At 45.1% G+C, this 24,732-nt stretch overlaps 1 protein-coding gene across 1 annotated transcript in view; it reads left to right on the top strand.

Annotated features, from left to right (window-relative positions):
• LOC138569550 (kinesin-like protein KIF19) overlaps nt 1-24,732 on the top strand; it is a 3,041,213-nt gene that overhangs the window by 2,818,374 nt on the left and 198,107 nt on the right. The window contains exon 17 of the mRNA XM_069647615.1: nt 3,001-3,097. Coding sequence (XP_069503716.1) covers nt 3,001-3,097 — 97 coding nt within the window. The remainder of the gene's footprint in view (nt 1-3,000; nt 3,098-24,732) is intronic.

Raw genomic sequence — 24,732 nt, 5'->3', positions numbered from 1 at the left:
CCTGCAGGCCATATGTGACAGCATACAAGGGGCCACCCACAGGATTGTGCAGGCCATCGCGAAGGACCGTGCCAAGACAACTGGCGTTACGGCCGCCCTGACACTTGACACTATATGCCCAGAGGGTCAAGGAGATGATAGAAGGTGTCACTGCACTGGCAGAGGCCATCCAATAGAGCAATGAGTTGACACGCCAACAGATCCAGGGGACAGGCTCCATCTCTTCAAGTTCTACGACTCCCACAGAGGAGTCTCAGCAGATCACACTGAGGCGTCAGTCCCAGCGCAATATGCGCCCAACATCACTGGGGGCTGGCGGGGGGAAGAGAGGCCACGGTTGTAAATGACATCAAGACACCTATTGCCCTGAGTGGCCATGCTGGGGAGATGGTGGTGGGATGAGGGAGGGAGGATAGTGTGCTAGGGACTTGGTGGTGGGGAGATAGTGTGCTGGGGAGTTTGTAGTGGGAGGAGGGAGGGAGGATAGTTGGGGCACTTCATATCATCAAATATGTTAAACTTCATCAATGCGAGGACATTTCTGATTGTGTCATTGTCATGTTTATTCATAGAGATGAGTGATACACAGTCATGCATAAACAGTCATGCATGGCTTGTGCCACGTGTAAGTATCAGAAGAAATTGTCTATCAGTCCCTGGCAAGCCAATCTCCCATTCCTCACACCATCTCTGGCATGCCTCTGGTTTGGCATGTCCACATCAGGGGGGTAGTGGAACATTCTCTTCAGGCAGATATTGTGCAGCATGGCACACACAAGCACAATTTTATCCACTTTCTCTGGAGCATACATCAGGGCTCCATTGGTACGGTCGAGGCACCGGAAACGTGCCTTCAGGAGGCCGAAGGTATGCTCGATGCACACACATGTCCTGCTCTGAGCGTGGTTGTAGGCATTTTCCTGCAGTGTTTGTGGATCACGCACAGGGGTCATTAGCCAGGACAGCTGTGGGTATCCAAGTCACCTGCATGGGGGGAGGCACAGGCATTAGTCACAGGGTAAGATGTGGGGGTGGCCTTACACAATATCAGGGCAATGGACATCTTGTGCATGCAAATGGGCCTTCATTCCACGTCATGTGTCTATTCAGTGGCGAACATGTTGTGTCACTCGTGTCATGCATTGTTTCTGCTTCACATGAACCCTGTTCCCTTGAAGCATATGTTACGTAAGGTGTCTGTCGGTGGTATGTGCAGCTGACATGGTGACTGTCATGTGGCAGTGTATTTCCCCATGGCCCCTCCTGAGCATCTTGTGCCAATGGATGGGCATTGTGGGCTGCCTGCACCTAAGTGCATGGCTGTGGTACTGGCAGGGTTATTGTTGTGTGAGGTGATGTGGCCATTTGTCTGCTTTTCTTTGGTTAGTGCATGTTTCATTGTGGTACCTGCAGTCATGTTGGTGTTTATAGTTGCTATTGTATGTGGACGTCAGCTTCTCCATCCAGGTAAGTCTGACATGGCCTGTACTGTGACGTTGGTGCAGGAGGTGGCCAAGTACGGATTTTGCATTTGCTTGCCATGCCATGCTTTGTGTAGTTATTCGCACCCCCTAACCCCCATTTGGACATGTACTTCACAGCGCATGCGTGCTGGCATTTCTCTGCACCCACTATCCAGGTCTGTAGTCCTCTGTGCCTGTCTATGTATCCTGGCAGTGTGCTGTTCCGTAGTACCATGCATTGGTGGTGGAACCAGGGTAACGGGCACAGAAGTGGGTGATGTACACGTTGGGGTCGCATGTCACCTGCACATTCAGGGAGTGGTAGTGCTTGTGGTTACTGCACACTGCTGTTTGGAGCTGGGGGGCCACCAACGCAACATGGATACAGTCCAAGACAGCAATCACATTTGGCATTGGGGCAACGGCATAGGACTGTGCCTTCATGGGACTGAGCTGGGCTGCGGTGGTAGGCAGTGAGATGTGGCCTTGCACTTGCTGCTGGAGTGCTTCAAGCACCTGGCCCAACACTGCGAACAAGGTCGGTTGTGCCATGCCGTGCATCATGGCCACAGAGCACTAGAAGGTGCCAGTTCCAAGGAATTGTAAGACAGGCACTAGCTTCAGCAGTGGGAGCACAGCTGTCCGTATGTTGATCCTGCTCCCTATGTCGTCCAGTGTTGTGGTGAGCAGCTCTGTTATGGTCTCCCTGTTGAGGCGGTACAGAGTGACCAATTGGCTGTCCGTGAGAGTCCAGGGTGAGGGCCTATCCCTGGTGATTGGTGTACGCCTTGCTTGGGCTTTCCTTCCTCAGGCTCTCTCCCCCCGTACTCCCTGTGTCCTGGCCTGGTTGTCCTGCCTCTCTGCTTCCAGGCACAGCATGAGCAGCTGCCATCCCAGCTCATGGTTAGTGGCAGCATGGTGTTGGAAACAGTGTTTGGAGTAGGGGTGTGCCTTATGTAGCCCTCTGGAGTGGATTGGGATCACATGTGGCTTCATTTCAGACACCTGTGTTCATTTACCTCCAGCTGAAGCTGGAAGTAACTGCGCTATGTTTTCTGTAGTGTTAGCGCCTGTTTTCGCCACTAATACCACTGTAGGTGGACTTGTGATGTGCTGTGTTTGTGCCTCGTTTGGCCGGCTATAGTAGCGCCAGCTGATTTTACAGTCAGCAGTATTTGCACTGGCTCATGATCCGGCGGAGTGGTATTGGCGGTTTTAATTCCGTTACCGCCACTTTTCTGGGTTACCACCGGACTTGTGATGAGGCCCAATGTCCCTAGTTTGGAACTGTTGATATTTAACTTATATGAGTTTTAGAAATCAATGGCGAATCTTCGACCATTCTCATTAAAATCCACAATTCATGAACTAGTTAAGAAAAAGACAGTTGATATAAATAAATACATTTATATAATTAGACATCTATTTCTAGTTTGTATTGTGTGCTGGTGTTAGATGCTACTGGTGGGCTGCTTTTTCCCCCTCCGGTACAGCTCTTTAGTTACAGGAATATTCTGTTTTTTTTTTTTTTTCGCAGAGAAAGTCTCAGTGTTTCCAAATCCTCTTCCTTCCTGAAGCACGACTCTGATTTCAGCCCCATGACTTTTCACTTCGTGGAGCCTTTCAACCAACAGGTCGGTTTGTCTGAAAAGTACTATGGTGTAGTCATTATAATGCTTAAGTGTTTTAATGCTGTGGTTTTTATGGTTACTATTCCATGCGCAGATTATTTGTCTTAGAGAGATTTAAGGCAGCCAGGACTAAACCTCAGAACGTTTTTCACGCTTTCACAGTGCTGTGGAGGTTGGGCAGACACAAAACATATACTGTGGTACTGCTGTTGTGAAAAACTGGGCGGAAATGAGGAAACTCCAGGGTAAAAATTGCAACGCCCTGCCAAATCTCAGCAGTTTTTTTTCCAATGCCATGGATTTTGACTCCCAACGATCAGTTTATTACTTTTCTACAAGGTGAGCAAAAGACTGTGGAGCTCATCTTCTAATGAGCCGTAATGGAAATGGAAGGTGTAAAAGCCTTGAGTAAGGCTTTAACGCCTTGCATTCACGCCATAGATCATTTTCCATCATTTGTTTGATGGAAAGGACGGCCAGAACGAAACGTGCGGTTCTGCCGCCTCCCTTCCTCTCCACCATACAAATGCTGGAGATTCCTATGGAGTCTGCCAGCTTCATGCACGAATAATGCATGAAGCAGGTGGACCACATAGAGATCCATTGTACACGCTGCCTGCCATGCCAGCGTGGCAGGCAGTGTGTACATTTACAATTAGAGGGCATGTCCGGGAGGGGTTTCATTGTATTTGTAATGGTAGGCAGTGTCCGCAATTGAAATGTTACCCTCCCTGACGAGTTTAATTTACAAATGTAACCAACATGGGCCCCTGTGGGTTCTGCCCCACTGACAGATGTTCATGGGTGATATCAAGGGTTGATTTATGTGGTGGTTGAGGAACCCATATGTTATGGTATTGAGTTTTATATAGCTCAGTGCTGCCCTTTTCATTGTCTCTAGGTACTGTTGGACCTGCAGAAAAATGGGTTACCTTTAGTAGATGGAGCATAGCAGTAGATGCTGTTAATGTATGTAGATTGAAATATACGAGATATGTGTGCTGGTGGGATACGTGGATCCAGAAAGGAGCCCCAATTGTAGGTACCTGTTGGTTTGTAATGAAGTGTGATGTAAAGTGGTATTGTAGTGTACCCTTCCATTTTTGTGGGCCCTGCGACAAGTGGCTCTGTGAGAAATGGGTGGAAGTTTGTTAGTTTGATAGCGGGAGAGGCAGATGCAAAATATGTGGTGTTGATGATTGCAAGTCGGAAGTACCCAGGTCCTGAGTGATGGTCTGCTTTCATGGGCTTGTCGAGGCACTTTGAGATATGTTACCTTAAGGGAAGAACCCAAGATCTGATAGGTTTATGTTATTTGAGTGTGGTTACTCCCTGTGGGAGAGTGTATTTGGACTAGAGTGGAGCTTAGTCAAAGCTTGATTAATGTTATGCTGTCATACTAACAGGTAGGCCAGTGGTGGCTTTGTTTGGTGGATTTGTGTATGTAGTGCAAGGTGGTAGATTTGAGAGGGTAGTCAATTAGTCAAGGGGAAGCGGGGAGCAGGCCTTACAAGGCAAAACAACCTGGTGTTCATCCTGCACTCCAACCACTGACTTCTTGCAGAATGGTCCAGTTTCACTTTCCCACATTGCCACTCTCAATCTGTGTCTCTCGCTGTCTCTATGTTTGCTTCTTACCACACAAGGGAAGAATACTCAAAGGCATATAGGGGACAAATGAGTAACTAGATAAACACACGTAGGGGAGTCCCCCAAATGAACCATTCAGCAACTAATTTAATGGCACAGTTTTAGCTCATACCAGGTCCCAATCCATATGCTGTTTGAATCACCACACAGAATGTAAAAAATAATACACAGTGTTTGTCATTTTATACAAAATAGTAATAATTTATTGCATAGGCCATTGGTCCTACGTTAACAAAATAAAAACCACATAAATACATATATCGATATGGAAGATGTATGTATACATCTAATAGCATTTCAGTGATTTAATCATAAAACAAAAGGTGACACAGAGTCAATTCTATAATTTGGATTAAGGCGGGCACAAAACACTGTCTTGCTGGCCCTATCTGGCTAATAAGTCACAGAAATCCTCCAAAACATAGTGTCACCTAATACATATTCTAAAATTGATTATGCATGACAAGAATTGTACATGACTGAAAATACACATCCCACTGACATTGACCTGGGATGTGTATTTTCAGTCATGTACAATTCTTGTCATGCATAATCAATTTTGCAAAGGAAGACAGTGTTTTGTGCCCGCCTTCCTCCAAATTATAGAATTGACTCTGTGTCACCTTTTGTTTTATGATTAAATCACTGATATGCTATTAGATGTATACATACATCTTCCATATCGATATATGTATTTATGTGGTTTTTATTTTGTTAACGTAGGACCAATGGCCTACGCAATAAATTATTACTATTTTGTATAAAATGACAAACACGGTGTATTATATTTTACATTCTTTGTGGTGATTCAAACAGCATATGGATTGGGACCTGGGATGAGTTAAAACTGGGCCATTAAATTAGTTGCTGAATGGTTCATTTGGGGGACTCCCCTACGTGTGTTTATCTATGTTTGCTTCTGTCTGTGTGCTTCTGTCACTCTCTCACTTCCTCTCTCATAGATACATTGTACACCATCTACAGCAAATATCTGGAATTTACAGTTGATGGATGGGGGCAATATGGAGACTACACTAATTACCATAAGCGGCTTGCTACGAGTAATGGAAGGCAAGAATGTTTGGTTCAGAGAAAGGACTGCTTGACATATGACAACCCCAGGCACCCATTTCCCTTTCCTTAATATATTGGTTGGGAGACTAAGGGCCACCTAAAGTCTTGCTCCAACTTGCACAAGTACTGTGATCTCCTGGAGCCAGGGGGGCACTGCATCACCCACTAACAGCTATGCATTTGCAATACAAAAGGAAGAGGAAAGGTGAGCGGCTGCCTTTCTGTAGTTAGGAGGGGGTGTTGGATTTGTATCCTAATGTCTACACTTTGACACAATTTAGTAACACAAAATTGTCTTTACATAGTTAAGAAGCTGGCTGCAAAAGCTATGAAAAGACATATGTTTCAGATATGTGGGCTCCTTTTTGTTGCCTAATCATTTCTGCCTTGTGTAATGTGGGCCCTTCATGAGATCCATCTTTGTCCTTGCCTGCTTGTTGCTGGTCTATCCCATTTACACATTTCCTGCCTTCTCTTGATACAACGGCACAACATGGTCTTTACCTTTACCCTTTCTGCTTCAGTACTGATTCTCCCTTTTGTCTGTGCATGTTCTGTCTTCTTATGACACACGTGCCCTTCAGGATCTCCAGTATGATTTAGTGAGATAGCTCTACTGTCTAAAGCGTGACCCTTTAGGCTGCAGCATCTTAGGTGTATAGTTCTGCTGTATAAAGCCTGACCGTGTACAGTGCAGTAGGTATGATTTAGGGGGATAGCTCTTTTGCTTAAACCTGACCATGTATGGCACAGTATGTCTGATTTGTCTCGGGAGGATAGCTCAAGGGCAACGTGCTCGCCTTGGAAGCAAGACGACATGGAGCACCACGGGTTCGATCCCGGGGTTCGTGCTTAGAAATCTCTGGGTATTAAGCATTTTATAAATAACCTATCATATCATATCATTAGGGGATAGCTCTGCTGTCTAAAGCCTGACTTTGTAGTGTAGTTTGTGTGATCTACGAGAACAGCTCAGTCTAAAACCTGATAATGTACAGTGCAGTTATGTGCAATCTAGAAAACAGCTCTGCTGATTAATTCTGGCGCATGGTGCATTATATGCAATTTAGGGGATAGCTCTGCTGTCCAAAACCTGGCCCTTTGTAGTGCAGTTTGTGTGATTTAGGAGAACAGTTCTGTCTAAAACCTGACTATGTACGATTCAGTGTGTGCTATTTAGGGTGAATGTTCTGTTATACGAAGACCAACCATGTACAGTACACTATGTTTGAATAGCTCTTCTGTCTAAAGCATGGCCCTATAGAGTGCAGTACGGAGATCATTCTGCTAGTAAGGCCTGCAATGAGAGCAAAGATGGTTTGAGGGATGCTGGAAGAATATGTTTGACAAGCTGGTGTTAGAGTGTGCAGGGAAGTTTTGGACTAGCAGTTGTCACCTTCAGTATGTGAGTGGCTAGTTGATGTGTGTGGTATAAGATTGAAAATACAATAATGAGCAAGTCAATGAGGGCAGCAAACAATTGATAATCCACACATAGCAATGAATAACTTGTAATTGCAAGGCATTAAAAGGCATGACAAGGCATAGCAAAGCATTCAAATGCATTGGCATTGTAACAGGTGAGGGATCAGCAAATGGTGCAAAGCCAGTTTTGAGTATCTTCTCTGCATTTAGCTATCAGAGTGATTATGGCAGTCTACAGTTGTTCTCCTCTCTTTATTAATATAAGGAATATATTCCTGAGTCTCTTCCCTATCCTTTCAGGTGCAGGGTGGATAACGTGTTTGCAGTCACTCAGAGTCTCTGGTATTTTGTCGTGCTCATGAGCACTTCTTTCTTGTCCAATTCTTCTTTGTTCGCTGCATGTCTTGTCAGGGTGTTGTATTGTTCCTACTGGATGTTAGCTACCAGGTGTCACCACTCCCACACCTTTGGGTCATATGACAGGGATCAGACTTTGGGTGCTACATCAACAGTTGGTCCCCAGGTTACTATTAGGTTCCCCTCGGATAAGGCTTTCCATGGCTCCTCCACTCCTGGACCATCTAGCTTTCCTCTCTGCTACTTTCTCAGTTGTTTCTTGCATTTGGCTGAAAACTCTGCCACCCAGCCCAGTTGCACACTTTACCACCCTCTTTCTTTCTGGGGGTGATTTCCTTACTATACTCTCCTTCCTCAGGCCATTATCTTCTCCCATCCCGCCTCTAACTTTCTCTCCAGCTGCTCTAGCCCTTCCCCACACTCCTCTATTTCTTCTTTCTCTCCTTTGATGTTTCTTCTGCTCCTCTCTCGCTCTCTGTTTGTCAGTGTTCCTTCTCTCCATCCTCTACTCTCTCTCTAGAGCTGTCCTCTTCCTCTCCCCTTCTCTCTCTTGATGTCCCCTCTCCCTCTTTATTTTTCTCTCCCGTGCACTCCATCTATCCCTCGCACCACTCTGTCTTTTCCCTCCTCTGTCTTCCTTCACACATTCTCCTTCTGTCTTACATATTCATCATATAACTCCTAACTCTCAACTCTTGGTCTTGCTATGCTCCCTTTTGTAATGTTTGTAATTTGTCATTTTCGTTAGCTTGTAACACGCCACAGACCAAATGAATGGCATCAAGGTGCGGTGCATTGTCATTGTCTACTTAGATTGATATTACACCAATTAGCAGAAAAGCCAGGACTTAATTGCTTTACAAAAATGCAGAAAATTATCTACAGATAACGTCTCCTCAGGCAGAGATTTCCAAGTTCTTGGTGAGACCACCGAAAATCTATGGTTGCCCGTGTATATGAACTGGGATTTTGGGATCACTAGAAGGGCCTGATCCATTGAACATAGTAGACTGGTAGGTCTGTAAAGCTGAATTTTATTTTGAAGATGTAGTGGGGCCAATCCAGGAATACATTTAAAAGTTAAGCAGAGTACTTTGAAATTAATCCGTCATCTGACCGGTAACCGATGGCAAAAGCTGGTGATGGGATCCAAGAGAGGAATTTGAAATACAAAACTAATCACAGCATTCTGTATTTTATGCATTTGTTCAATCCGATAGTCAGGCATACTATTATATAGTGAATTACAATAGTCCATTTTTGAGTTAATCAGTGATCCGACTACCGCTCAGAGGTAACTTCTCTTGATATATGGAGAGACCCTTCAAAGTAGACAAACATTATAAAAGATATTTCACACGTTAATTAATTTGGGGTCTCCAGTTTGAAATCCTATTGCTAGTAAAAAAACATGTGTTTTTACCGTAGGTGCAAATAGGGATGTCCAATAAAATAGGAGTAGGGTGAGGATTATTAGGATTTTGAAATAAAGATTTAGGCCTTAAAAGTGTGAACTATGTTTTATTTGGGCCCAGGTCACTAGGTAGGTGGAAACTCGCAATGCAAGGGATGGGGTGGAGGCCCTGGGGGATGCACTGTCTGTCAAGACGCACACCCCCCCTATATATGCCAGGATGTCAGATCCAGGGATACGAAGGATATGCAGATCTCCTCGGAGTTACCGTAGTATTATCTACCTCCTCCCAGTAAAGGAAGACCTTGCTGTTTGAAGAGATACACAGCTAAGATTGTTTCCCGTTCCTGGGCATAGGCGAAAAAGTGGATCTTTGAAAATCTGGTAAGCAGTTCAGGAGCTGTAGATGGGGAAAACCACAATTGAAAAGTAGATTATTAAGGATATTCTAGCAGAACTGTGATCATATGCAAAGATCTCCGTACACTCCTTTAAGTACCTGAGGCAGCCTGATCCTTGCATGAACCACACACAGAGGAACCTTTCTTCTGTTGCGGTATCAGAGGAAATTACTTCTATAGTGTATGTCCAGGCTAGAAGCACATGAACACATGAAGCCTGAGGGAAGCGGGATGCACTTTACAAAATATTCTTAAAAGGTCTAATTACCTAAACAGGGTCTGGCAAGGGTCTGGAGTACCGTATTTCAGTTGTTGCGAGATGCGATGATGTCTGCGACGTCCCCCTTTACAGTACACAGAGACTTGATTCTACTTACTCGCAGCATACGTGAGTTAACGGAATCACATCGGGGAGACTGTGGCCATCTTGGGTGTGTCACATTGCAATCATACTAGAAGGGGCTTTGGATGCCGTCAAGAACTCCTCCCAGTTCCGCCACTTAGTGGCATGTCCACGTGGGTTGCTAAAAACGCTTACGGCACCATTGTTTCCGGACCGGCATATTACAAGTCTGCCTGCCGGAGCCGCTGTGCCCGACAGGTCTGACCCTGCCAGGCACAGCAGGCACAGTAGGCAGACCCGTCACAGAAGTGCCGGCAACGTTGACAATGGTACTCTTCGACTCTATGGGAAAGGGGAACAACATTTTACCGGCGCCTGACTTTCCGGCCCATCAGGGTTGTAATCGCCCGCAGGCACCGGGAAGTCAGGTACCGGTAAATATTTACGGGTCCAGCAGCAACCCGCCGGTAGCACCGGCATGGTTACCGATGGACCCGCAATGAGCCCAATGGTCTTTTTTAGATTTCTTTCCCACACAGGAGGCACATTTTTCAAAAACGAACATCTTGGAATTGAACAGGAGTGCTAAAGCTGATGCAGGGGATTGAGTATAAGGGCTTTTGGGTGAGAATCCTCCAAGATCTCTTGGCATTGCCTCTGATAAAACAAAAGGATATACATCTCTTAAATCCTGTTTGATGGATCAATATATATGCTTCTGACACTGCTTTCCCTTCCTGTTGATATTCAAAATGAAAGGGTAGGACTATAGAATTAAAATCCAAGAAGAATCGGACCTGGCCCCACATCTAAATGAGCAGTGCACTATGGAGACAACAAAACTAACAGAAACTCAGATAAAAATGCAAATGGCCGACTTTGATCTGGATACAAAGACGCACACTCTGCAGCAAAAGGAAGTTGAGCAAACTGACCTTTCCCCTGACGGAAATAACTTGTGGAACCCTAGGACCTCCTTGTCTAGAAAGGGCTGAAGATCTAAATTGTTGCCTGGGGACACATATTTTTTGGAAAAAGATATCATTTCAGGGAATGATTCGTGTTGTGGAGGTTGTGAGAAACCTGAAGGTACTCTCACATCTACACCCCAGGGATCGTCCGTTCAGATTTCCAGGGAAGAGCAATTGCTTTTGGATCCCGGCCTTGGGGGTGGACTCGCGAGGGAGTATCACCTGGCAGGAGGGTCCTTGGGGATTTAGGAAAGGGTACCTGAAGGTGAGACACGGTATCCCCCCTTTCCTGACATTAATGTATTCAACCCCCCTCCATCTTAGTAGGATATTGTTGTGCATATCCTAATGCCCCCAAAGTACTGTGAAGAAGATGCCACAAAGAACAGTACATATTTCCTATTGGAAACACCACTACAACAGGGCTGAAGATCAGGCATGCCCTGTTAATTGGATTGATTGTGCTCAGGCAACTGAGCCTGTACACCTGCAGGCTGTTAGAGGCCCAGAGGTGTATAAAAGGTGGAGTTCACAAACACCAAGGAGCATGAGAAAGAGACCAAGAAGCATGTGCACGGAGAGAGCAGCAAGAGAGCCACTCCAGCCTGTGGGAAGCTGGAGGAGAGCGGGACACATAGACGCTGAAGGTCAGCAGAGTGAGAGAAGCTGTCATTCTGTGGTGAGGAAGCCATGTCTCCAAGGAGCGGGAGAAGGGTACTGTGGAAGATACCAGTTCCTTTGCTGTGTCCAAGAACTGCTTGTTCCCCTGAATGGCAGTAACCATCCAGGGATGTCTGAGGGACAGGCGTTGAGACCCTGACCTCAAATCCCAGAAAGCATTTTACCGAGGAAACTGAAGACAAGTATGTCATAGCCGGTGAGTTTCAAGAGAATGCAAGGAGACCCAGTGCACTTATGAAAGTGAAGGATTTACATTGTAACAGAGTGGTAGGTTCGTTCTCGAAGCCTCTGAGTGAAGTAAAGGAATGAGTTAAGATGAATGGAATACTTTATTTGGGTTTTGCAGAAACATTACGTCAGAGTGATCGCGATTAAGACATACATGTTCAAATGTCTCTGACTAACAAAGGACGTTGTGAATGTATCACAAAATGAGAATACTGTGAATAAGAGAGTGAAAGTGATGAACAAGCAACGCGAGGGGAGCCAGTGAAGTGTGAGCCAAATGCTGATCAGGCAAAACAAAGCTGTAACTGAAAGTCGAGTTTGTACAGTATAGAAAGGTGAAACAAAGAAGTATCACTAAAGGCAAACCATGAATATAAGAATTGGTGAAACCCTGTAACTCGCCAAAGTGGTAAAAAGCTGGGTAAGGACAACTGGTTGTGTGACCTGTAATGAGTGGGCTGTGCGGCCTGTTAACTCTGCCTTGACCAGGATGCCCCAACAAGGAGAAGTGTGAAAGCAACTTTGAAATACGAATACTATTAAACACTAAGAATTTTGTTGAACGTTTAGAGCAAGTGCTTAAAGCTTGCAGAGGGAACCCTGAGCTTCCAGTGAACAGTGAGAAGCTAATTTGAACATTGTGCTTTGAAGCCTGGGGAAGGGAATCCCTGAGCTCCTTTGGAACACTGCTGTTGTGGAAATCAGTGCTTGAAGTTTGGGGAAGGGAACCCCTGAGCTCCTTTGGAAAATTGTTCCTTTGTATATCAATGCTTGAAGCTTGGCGGATAGATGGGACTCTGATGAAAATATCCCACACATATAGAGGGGTTGGCGAGTAGGGGTGTGTTGAAGGGAAGGGGATACTGTGTCTCGCCCGAGGGCATTCTCTTGGCAGTCCCCAAGGACCCCATGCCCAGGTGATCCTCCCTCACTTGTCCACCCCCAGGGTTGGGATCCAAGCGCGATGGCCCTTTCCTGGCCAACTGAACAAAGGATTCCAGGGAATTTCTAGTGAGAACACCCTCGGGTTTCTCACATGGTGTATCCTTTACTTCCAAGGAGTTGTAAAGAAGGCATGGTATCAAAGTAAGACAGAAACAAGTGATCACAGTTCAAGGGTGTTTATTAAATTGTAAAAATGGGTGATATAAATAGCTAATCTAAACCTAAATCTAAGATGGGAGCAAGCTACGACTATCAAATAATAATAATAATAATAATGATACAGTCCTAGTGGAGTCTAGTCAAATAAACAGAGCATATGCTAAAAAAGAATATTGCCAATCCGTACCGCTATGCTACAAAAGTGTGTGGGATGATGTTCACAAGAAAAGAAAGAAGTGTTCACAAAATGATACGTCAGGATATTATAGCCAGGGTCTCCCTTCCCCATATTTTTTGCACGGGACAAGGCAGGACTCTTGTGCACAGCACACACCTGGGCTTCTACAGCACAAGGTTACAGTTCCTTTTCTCAATATCAGGACATTCTATGTCCATGTCTCTTTCATGCAAAGTATCTTGCTTCAGAGGGTCTTGTTTATCATAAACAACTTTTGCAACGTGCCAAAGACTTTTGATTGTACAAGGGGTTTGGCTTCACCCTTGTATGACCACCTGGACATCTCACGCCGGCCTCCCCTAGGGCCTCTTGGTACTTGTAGTTTCAACAACCAAAGACTTTCGACTGTACAAGGGGTTTGGCTTGACCCTTGTATGACCACTTCGATTTCTCAGTTCATCACATTCCCCTTGTTCAGGAGCAGGGCATCAGCCAGAGTCCTTCGATTGAGCGCCCACCTGGTGCTGCACAACTCTAACTGATACCTATTTTGCTTACTTCATACAGTGTTGCTCTTCACAACCTTGAGCTCAACACAGTCCGATCTATTAACAATTGTTTCCGACTCACTGGCTGTGCCAAACTCTGTTGGCATCTCCTGCCTCTGGAGTGAAGGACGCTAACACGATGGCAACCGCTTCTCCTCACCTTGGCTATCAGTGCGGGAGGATTCCATGTACCGCTGACATCCTACGCCCCATTCGCCAGCTGCAATTCCCGGTCTTACGTTTCCCTTCTTGGAGGCCCCGCAGGACTAGGTTGAAAAGGACAAGAGCAATTCCCTCCTCGTCGTCCTTTCAGGTCTCGCCGCCTTTCTCCTCTGTTTGAACTACTGTCCTGGAATAGCTGCTTCCTCATGCGTTTGGCCTTGCTCAGAGTGTGCTTTCGTGCTCCACCTTTTATCCCTATGGGGAAAGGGAAGGAAGTCAGGTGTGCGTAATTCTCAGCAATTGCCTGAATCTGTCTGATCCTTGTGTTGTGACATGTCAGGTAAATGGCTCTAGTGTTAGCCTGTCCTCTTTCATGGTAATAGGTCTGTGATAAAGTGTTTGTGTCAAGAAAGGGGAAGGGCGTTGAATTTCTAGATGTCCTACGAGGTAGGATGGGGAAAAGGTGTCAAAAGGAAGGGGTTCCACGTCTCACCCTTCGGTGTCCCACTTCCACTCCCCAAAGACCCCTCACCCAGGGGATCCTCCCGCACTGCTCCACCCCCGGGAACTGGATCCAATAGCGGTGGCCATGTCCTGGCCACATGGATGACAGATCCCCAGGGACTAGCGAGTGAGACACCTTCAGGTTTCTCACAGAGTGGATCCCCACTTCTATCGTTGCAATGCAGGACTACCTCTCCTTTGAATGCCTGGTCTGCAGGCTCTCTATCTCCCCTGGCCTCTCTCTCACTGTGGCCACTATCTACAGGCCACCTGGCCAGGACGTCCTCTTTCTCTTTAAATTAGAGACCAGAACATCCACCTGGATGCTACTAGCCCTTCTTCGGGACTCTTTGTCATGCATGGTAGGCAAATAACCTCGGGACCTGGAACACTGTCTTCACACAGAACTGGTTATGCCCATAGAACTGCTAAGCCTTTCTATTCTAAATGGAGGTTGTTTGATTTCTTGCCTGGAAAACAACGTTTGCATTATTCACACCGTTGAATTCAGGTGATTAGGGATTGTCACGTGTGTTACTGCATTACGTACATAAGCAGCGTGGGGACGTTGCTCGCTGCTTCTGATTGAACCAACTGAATCTCTGATCTGCATCCTCGCATCTCTTCAGCAACTTTTGGTTTCCTCCTGCGTGTTACTTCCACACGCGAACTTCTGGAGCTGCATTCAAGAAGTTACGGCAGCTTTTCTTGCTCACGTGTATCTTTCTACACGCTACTTTCGGCAGCCGTCTACTAGAAGACCAACGGACGGCTTTTCCTTCACACGCAAGTTCTGGCAGTCCGGTCTGCGTGTACTTCTGTCACGTGTAAAAACACACATGGTTTTCTGAACTCTTCAAGCGCGGCTGTCCTGGCTGCGTGTAATTTTGTTGTGTGTAAAAACACATGCGGGTTTCCTGAACTCTTCAAGCGCGGCTTTCCTGGCTGCGTGTAAGTTTGTTGTGTGTGAGACACCACGCTGTTTCCTGAACTCTTCAAGGGCGGCTGTCCTGGCTGCGTGTACTTTTGTCACGTGTAAAAACACACGCGGGTTTCCTGAACTCTTCAAGCGCGGCTTTCCTGGCTGCATGTAAGTTTGTCGCGGGTAAAACACCACGCGGTTTCCTGAACTCTTCAAGCACGGCTGTCCTGGCTGTGTGTACTTTTGTCACGTGTAAAAACTCACGCGGGTTTTGAACTCTTAACGTGCGGCCTTCCTGGCTGCTTGGAAATTGGTCGCATGTAAAACCACACGCGGTCTCCTGAACTCTTTAACATGCGGCTTCCCGGCTACGTGTAGATTGTTCGCGTGTAAGCCACACACGGTTTCTAATGTGCTGTTTCCTGGCTGGGTTACCGTCGCACGTATAATTCCACACGCAAGTTGTGCTACGCTTTGGATTTAATCACTGGCACCTGTGATGAGATAACAGGTGATTTTCAACTCATTATTTCTGTTCTATGTGGGAAAGGAAGTACTGCCGACAACTGTTCATTTGAAGGTGGTTGTGCACAGTACTCTGGACGCTATCCTGTGGTGCACCAACCTGGTATCTAGCGTGAGCCTCGTGCAGTTCGGGATAAGTTTCCCTTACTAACCTTCCCTCCTTTGTCGTTGTTTCCTTATTTGGATTTCTACAGAGACTTGTTGGCGGAGCCTCCAGTTCAGAATATACAGGTTAGTGTTGTACTAGGTGCTATTGCTGTGCTATTAGTGAGAGTTAATGTTGGGACACTTCCTCATTATACTTTGTTGCATCCTAGGCTGACTTCCAATGATGTTCCCACGCCCTTTCCAGTGATCCCTCTCTCTGCCTGTTTAATTAGTCAGAGAGTGGTATCATTTGGAAGGTCTATGTTGACTTCACTACTGTCAAGTCGTTTGCTTCATCAAGGATCCGGAAGAACCCTACCAATTGTAACCTTTATGGTTATACCTGTATCCTTTTTCATAAGATACTTGGGTGATTTATGACAGAATCAGAAGCCATGGAGAGTATGGATCCTTTAGCGGTCTTGACTCAGTTAATCACTGATTTGAGAAACAAAATGATTACGGCACGGGACACCTTGCGTCATGGAATGGATGTTATGGAAGACGCCATGCATGCCTCTCCTCAGGGAGCGCAGGCTCCAGTAGCCACAGCATCTGGATCTGGGACACCGTACCACAACGGGAAGCCATTCAAGTGGTATGCCAACACGGTTTCTTCTGGCTCCCCCGGAAAGGTTAATTGGTGATCCTAAAACCTATAGGACCTTTGTCAATCAGTGCCGACTCCATTTCCTTTGCCGGCCTAATTCGTTTCCAGATTTAACTACAAAGGCAGCATTCCTGCTTTCTCATTTGGGGGGTACTGCTGCTGCTTGGGCTAATCCTTTATTGAAGACAAATAGCCCCTTGCTTTACGATTGCGACAACCTTCTGGCAGCCATGAGTAAGGTCTTTCATATGTGGTATGCCACTCAAGCCACAGATTTGGAGCTGCTTAGTCTACAACAGGGGAGTCAAACCGTATTGGCATATATAGCCAGATTTAACCAATTATCAGCCGAGACCCAATGGCCTGAAGATAAGAAAATGGCTGTGTTCTACAAGGGTCTTTCAGGAGAATTAAAAGACACTCTAACGTTCCTGTGGTCCCTACGGGATTCACAGAACTGCACAACCTAATTCTGCAAATCTACACCCGACGAAATGCTTGTAAAGGGGAGAAAAAACCTTTCTTGCAAGCATCTGTTCATACGGATGTACCAGCAACTTTCTCCAATGAGCCTGAACCCATGCAGATTGGAGCTCTGAGAGGTCGATTATCTAACGCAGAAAGAGAGAACCGAAGAAAAAACAATTTATGCATGTATTGCGGTTCATCCAAGCATTTACTGGCTGCATGTCCCAAGAAACCAGTCAAGCGTTCGGGAAATGCCAAAACTCGACATTAGCAGGAGTCCCTGTGTCGAGTGCTACATCGGACTCTCATACTATTCCGGCATTTGCGCCGATAGCTGTGGAGGTGACGTTACATTTTGTAGACCAAGAATTAGTTTCCAGGGCTATGGTTGATTCCGGAGCCATGAATAATTACATTGACATCACTTATGCTAAGAAATGTTCTATATCCCTGATAACTAAGGACAAACCTGAAACAGTAAGCACTGTGGATTGGTCAGTATTGACTTCGGGTATGGTAACTAAAGAGACTGTACCTATTCGAATGCTTTTACCAAATGGTCATTGAGGGGAGGTGATTTTTGATGTAATTGCGGCTCCTCATTACAACCTATTGCTTGGTCTTGCCTGGCTGACTCTCCATAATCCGACTATTGACTGGGTTACGGGACTGATTCAGTATCCATCTGTTCATTGTAACGAACATTGTTTTACAAGTCAGGTGGTGTCAACTATATCACATATATTGGCCTCCGTGGAGGGAGTTTCATCTATATTCAGTGCTATACATCAGAGTGGTACACATATACCATGTGAGTATACGGAGTATGTAGATGATTTTGACAAAGGTCAGGCAGAACAGCTGCCTCCACATATACAGTATAACCGTCCAATTGAACTGATTCCTGGGGCCAAAATCCCTACTGGTCGAGTTTATTCTATAACACCCAAAGAAGATGTAGTCTTGAAAGAGTACATAGATAAAGCTCTTGATATGGGGTTCATACGGCCATCTCAATCGCCTGCTGCCTCTCCATTATTTTCTGTTCCGAAAAAAGGAGACCTAAGGCCCTGCATAGATTACAGGGCTCTTAATGACATCACCATAAAGAACCAGTATCAATTACCATTGATAAATGTGTTGTTAGATCAGCTAGGTACTTCCATGTACTTTTCTAAGTTGGATTCACGGGGAGCATACAGTCTGGTTCACATTCGTGAGGGCGATGAGTGGAAAACCGCTTTTAAGACGCGATACAGCCTTTTTGAATATCTGGTGATGCCTTTTGGCCTTTGTAATGCTCCCACCACATTTCAGTTCTTCATGAATGACATTTTCAGAGACATGATGGACTAGTTCGTGGTGATCTATTTGGATGATATATTGATATATTCATCATCATTCCCAGAACATGTTAGGCATGTGTCATATGTCCTTCAAAGACTCAGAGAGAACAAACTCTTTGTTAAAGCAGAGAAATGTGTCTTTCATACGCAAGAAGTTGAATTCTTGGGTTATGATATTACCAACAATGGAGTCCGAATGAGCCGTTCCAAAGTGAAGGCTATATTGAACTGGCCCATTCCACATAATGTCAAGTCTCTACAATCATTCTTAGGTTTTGCAAATTTCTATCACAGGTTTATCCGTTCAATCTCTAAGACAGTGGCCCCAACGACAGCCCTAACTAGTTCAAAGGAACCATTCTGTTGGAACCAGAACGCACAAGTATCATTTGAGATGTTAAAAGAAGCATTTACCACTGCACCTGTGCTACAACATCCTGATCCTGATTGTCAGTTCATAGTAGAAGCTGATGCCTCCAGTGTCGCTACAGGAGCTGTACTTTCGCAAGTTTGTGCAGAAACCAAGGAGGTGCATCCAGTCGCTTTCTTTTCTCGTAAGCTTACCCCATACGAACAGAACTATACCGTTACTGAAAGGGAATTGCTTGCAATCAAGGATGCATTCCGGGAATGGCAACATCATCTTCTTGGGGCCAAACATCAGGTGGTGGTGTACTCTGATCATTGTAATCTACAAGCTTTCAAAACTATGAAATGTCTTACAGCTCGACAGGCTAGATGGCATGTGTTTTTTGCTCATTACAATTTCCAAATTACATATCGCCCTGCCAGACAACATGTCAAATCGGATGCTTTATCCCGCATCGGTGAGGAGGTGAAGGAAGGACCTCCGGTTCAAAATATGTTGTTGGCAGACCACGTGATATGTAGCTGTTCTGCACAGCCTTCCCTAAAACAGGAATTACTGGAATGGGTTGAACGAAATCCACGATTGCTTCAGGAATACAACCTAGACATACACAACGGTTTGCCTTTCACACAAGGGGTGCTTTATCTACCAACAGATACCACTCGGAACAAGGCGCTCAGTTGGGTACACGACTCCATTGTGGCAGCCCATCTGGGACAAAGGAAAACTCTAGAGCTGCTAAAGAGATGGTGTTGGTGGCCTTCCATTACACAAGATGTAATTGATTATGTTTGTACATGTTCAGTGTGCATCCAATGCAAGAACACTCCTGGCAAACCAGTGGGTTTGTTACAATCTTTACCTGTTCCTCACAAACCATGGCATATGATATTGATGGATTTTGTGGTAGAACTGCCAAGGAGTAATGGTTACAATACCATATAGGTTGTGGTAGACTACTTTATTAAATTGGCTCTCTTTGTTCCCTGTATTGGGTTACCAACAGCTCCTGTCTTGGCTGATTTATTCATCCGGCATGTGTTTTGGTTTTTTGGTTTACCTTCAGTGGTATTTACCAACAGGGGTTCACAATTTGCGTCTCATTTTTGGAGAGCACTGAACTCTGCGTTGCTTATTGATGACAGGATGTCCAGTGCTTATCACACAGAAACGGATGGACAGACTGAGAGGGTCAATAGTACTATGGAACAATATCTGCAGTGTTTGTGTCTTCAGTTCCAATCATACTGGTTAACTGTTCTCCTGGCCGCAGAATTTGCTTACAATAATTCCTACCATAGTGCCATAGGTACCTCTCCTTTCTATGCTCTGTATGGGCAACAGCCCAGCTCCATTCCTTTGGATTCTGGTTTGTCTATGGATACGCCTGCAGCAGACCGTAATATCAGAGATCTCAAAACTTTACAGGCAAAGGTGAAACCGTAATTGGAGCAGGCAAAAAGACAAGATAAGATCTATGCTGATGCTCGCAGAGTGCCTGCACCGGTTTACAGACTAGGAATGAAAGTATAGCTGTCTATTGAGAACTTGCAGATACCTGGTAAAAAGAAACTGTTGCCTAAGTACATTGGGCCATATGAGGTACTCAATGTGATTAATCCAGCTGATGTCCATCTGGCATTGCCACAACGATGGTGAGTGCATTCAGTATTTCACGTGTCACTCATCAAACTATGCTCCGATACTACTAGATTGCCTATACTGCCTGTTGCTGTGTCAGTAAAAGGTTCAGATGAATTTGAGGTACAGGAAATACTGGATATGAGACTTCATTCTGGTCAACCATATTATCTGGTGGACTGGAAGGGGTATGGTCCTGAAGATAGATCCTGGGAGCCTCTTTCCAATATCCATGCTCCTGCTTTGTTACGTAAATTTCACTTGAAAAAGGGAGTGGCTGCTCCTTTGGGGGTGGCACTGTCATGCATGGCAGACAAATTATCTCGGGACATGGAACACTGTCTTTACACAGAACTGGTTATGCCCTGGGAACTACTAAGCCTTTCTATTCTAAATGGAGGTTGTTTGGTATCTTGCCTGGAAAAGGACGTTTGCATTATTCACGTCATTGAATTCACGTGATTAGGGATTGTCACATGTGTCACTGTGTTACGTTCATAAGCAGCATGGCGACGTCGCTCGCTGCTTCTGATAGAACCAACATGGCGTCTGGTAGCTGAATCTCTGATCTGTGTCCTCACATCTCTTCAGCAACTTCTTTTGGCTTTCCTCCTGCGTGTTACTTCCACATGCGATCTTCTGGAGCTGCATTCAAGAAGTTACGGCAGCTTTTCTTGTTCACATGTATCTTTCTACATGCTACTTTCGCAAGCCGTCTACTAGAAGACCAACGGACGGCTTTTCCTTCACACGCAAGTTCTGGCAGTCCCATCTGCGTTGTGGGATGTTTTTAACCCACTCTTTTCTGCGGCATCACTGTGTGCTGGTGGCACCAGAATCAGCAAAATGGCAGTGAAAACCCCATGCGCGCCAAAACCTAAGGAAATTGCGCTCTACCAAGCACAAAAAGATGGCTGCCAAATCTACCTTGCCTGTGTCAGTGGTAGAATGGAGACCTCACTGCTGAAACATGCCACTGGGCTGCCCACCAAGTAAAAATGGAAACTGCATGAAAGGCAGTGCTTTACTGAAGAAAACCCAGAAATTGTTCTTAAATCCCTTTTTCTTAGTTGCTGAAAATACAAAATGCCAGTCCAAAACACCACAAAACATCCAATATCCTTGCTGGGTGTTACACGTCACCTCCTTTAAGAAATCATTATGAACCTACAATGTCATGGAAAGCAGAATCTGTCATCAAAATATCCACAGTAAAAAGTGTGCCTGCCTGTGAAAATCTGTCAAAATATGGGCGCAGTACCAGCGGCCACCTGTATGACAGCTGTCATTAGTTTGCATCAGAAGTTTAAACTTGTGCAATTGAAATCACATGTCTGGAAATTGACTGACCTGTTATTAACAGGATCCTAGGTTGTAACTATTTAATTTCCATGGTTTAGAAGCTGGAATAAGAGTTCTAGCTGCTTGTGTGAAAATTGGAAGTTTTGTTTTAAACCAAGAAAAATGTACGAAATTGACATTGAATTTAAGCTGACTCAAAGCCACCCAACAAGTTCCACAGCCTTCCCCCAACAAAAGGCATCACTCTCCTGCTTCCCATCAAGGCCAGGAAGTCATACCTTTGTGAGAATTAAATCAGGGGAGGGAGGCTGCACCAGAAAGAGACAATGGACCTTCCTTGGCTGAAAGGATATGCAGATTGTGAAGTGTCAACAGTGGCCTCTCCCAGAAGGAAGGGGGCGGATTGCTTCAGACCTGCCAGGAGGAATGGAGGCACGGATAGACGACCACCTGTGGATTCACAAAGCACAGAAAACATATTTAAAAAAAGACTGATTATAGGATTGTGTGAATTTGTAAAAATTATAGAATGAATAGCATTGTTAATGTGATTTTTGGGTGCACATTTTAAAAGATGATAGAACTCTGTGCGATGTTCTGGGAAGGCACAGTGAAAATTCTGGTTTTGCAGCAAATGTATTTATGTCAGAAGCATGAAACTTCACACACTTATGCCCATAGACTATGCGCACATATGTACCAATTTTTTGACAAATTAGATATTGGGCCTCATTACGAGTCCGGCGGTAACCCTGCCGGTTTTTCCGGCTCGGTTACCGCCGGACTCGTCTTACCATTCCGCCTCCGTGATTCCCGGAATTACCGGGGCATTACAACCCCGGTGTCCCGGGAATTCCAGAGGCGGAATTCGGTAAATTCCCATTCCCATTGAGTCCCCTAGGACTGAATGGGAATGAGGAAGTGGAAACACCGGCACCATCTCATGATGGTGCTGGTGTTTCCACGTCCGCCTGCAGGCGGGCGGTGTTAAACCCGCCAGGTCAGACCTGGCAGGAACTCCACCTCCCACCTGCAGGATTCGAGATCGGGTGGTCCGGAATTAACAGTGGCGGTGGGTTTACCGCCACTGTTATTTCCGGACCGCCCGACCCGTAATGAGGCCCATTGAGTCCCGGACAAAAACTGCGAAAGTCTGTCAAATCCAGACCCAAGATCCCCCAGCAACAGGGCTTGGAAGAATATTTGCTCCACAAAATATGTGATCTGTGTATGTTATTGGTATAAAGATTGCACACATGTAAATAGGTATTATACCAAAAGTAGATTTCATGTTCAAAAGGCAAAGGGGAGGAGGTTTTGACTCCTAAAACCACATCATCATGGTAACACACTGTTTTCTCCTCCAATCAAGGAGAGAGCGGATTCCAGCCAATAGACTACCTAGGGGGTGCACCTAGGATAATTCAGTTTACCCACCCCTTTATCAAATGCATAAATAGAGACAGCAGAGGGCTTAGAGAGACAGGCAGGTTCACCCACCAACCGATTGCTGGCGGAGCACCCTGCCAGAGAACCTAACATCTCCCTTGCTCCAGACTACAGAAACTTGGCAAGCAGAAAGGCCCATTTCCAAAGCTGAACCATTCTCAGCCTGGCCTTGAAAATTCCAGAAACCAGAATTTACCCCAGACCTCTAAGGGGAGCCAAAGAACAGCCTGGCTGTGCTGTAACTGCTTTCCTGCTAAGAACTATTGCCAGAATCCAAAGACCCAACCCAGTAGAGCCGTGCTGTGACCAGATAGCTGTAAAGCAGAGCGCCGTGCTGATTGCAGACCAGAGCGCCTTGCTGTCCAGTCCGGTGTGACCATCAGAATTCCTGTCCAGAAATATTGACTGACCTGAATCCCTGACGGTTCTGTTAAAACCCTTATAGTGAGTATCCTTAGTATAGGGCTGTCACTAGCATATGTACTGTCCATAGTCATCCCTATCCAAACCCATTCTCTATGATATCCAGAACTGCATTGTTAGAATATTTCTGAACTGCCTGAACTCTCTATCTCATCCCTATTATCCTCTGTACTAGTAGTGTTAAACCGATCTTTGCGCTGATATATATTTCATCTGAAGAAGGCGAGTGTCTCGGCAGGCAAAAACCATCCATACACGTCCTGGGCTAGTGGCTGCGCTGTTGTGTAGTTTTTATCTTCATAGTCCATCCCTAGTGTCAAGAAATCCTGTTTGTCTTTTTAAAAGCGCATCCTTGTTTTACAATTTGCCTCTATCTGAAAAAACGACCTCCACGGAAACGTTCATAACTTCTTCAGTTATCATGCTAGAAACAAAGTGTCTGCTTGTAGCTAACATCCTAAGCTTTCCAGAGAACCCAAAACTGCATCCCAAATCCTTATAGTTCTCCCGCGATCACGATTACCTCGCGCAGAAAAGATTGCCGCAAGTTTTTCATTTTGGCAAAATCTATAACGTGTAAAATAGCTTTTCATTGCACCCAACCTCAAATTTAAGTTTTCCCATTGCATATTACTCTCAAATCATTGCTAGTGTTTGTTTGCAACCAGATAAAGCGGCTCCCATTTGAATTTAAACCATTTCAGTGATTTAGCCCATATTTAGTGCTTTACCTATTCATTCCAAGCCAACTTTAAAACCATTTTGACAGTTTGCCAATCAGTTCTATTTCTCTCTTGTGTTTGCTGGGGGGAAATAATTGGGATCAAAATTGTATTTGAATTCTGCATTCCTGAAACCTGTTTTCTCTTCTTCCATCTCTTTATATTGCATATTGGGGGGGATTGAGGGGTGTGCAGGGGGAAATAGTAACCACAATGCTATTTGATTTGAATATACACCCAAAAGTATTATTTCTGTGCTGCATTGTTTTTACTCATTATTACTCCTTATGATTAAAGAGATTGTTTAGTGTGACATCACCCCATTGGTGATTATTGCATAACCATTAAAAATAGTGTGATTATATTGTGAAAATATCTAAATAAATATTTTAACTTTGCAAACCAGCCTGATTCCTGGTTCAGTGTGACCGGGGGGATTCAAAGAGAGGGGCGTGATATAAGTGGTACATCGTTCAGAATAAAAGAACTTATAGACACAAATAAATAATTAAGGGTTTCAGTTGTGCATCCCACGCTAGGCATTGACTTAGGTGAAGAGCCGGATTGAAATCATTTACAGCGGATACTTCTGTCACATGTAAAAACACACATGGTTTTCTGAACTTTTCAAGCGCGGATGTCCTGGCTGCATGTACTTTTGTCGCATGTAAAA

This window comes from Ambystoma mexicanum, chromosome 2q, assembly GCF_040938575.1.
Source record: "Ambystoma mexicanum isolate Mex_15411 chromosome 2q, UKY_AmexF1_1, whole genome shotgun sequence".
In the NCBI taxonomy this organism is placed as follows: domain Eukaryota; kingdom Metazoa; phylum Chordata; class Amphibia; order Caudata; family Ambystomatidae; genus Ambystoma; species Ambystoma mexicanum.
This window is presented reverse-complemented; position numbering and strand designations above follow the sequence as displayed.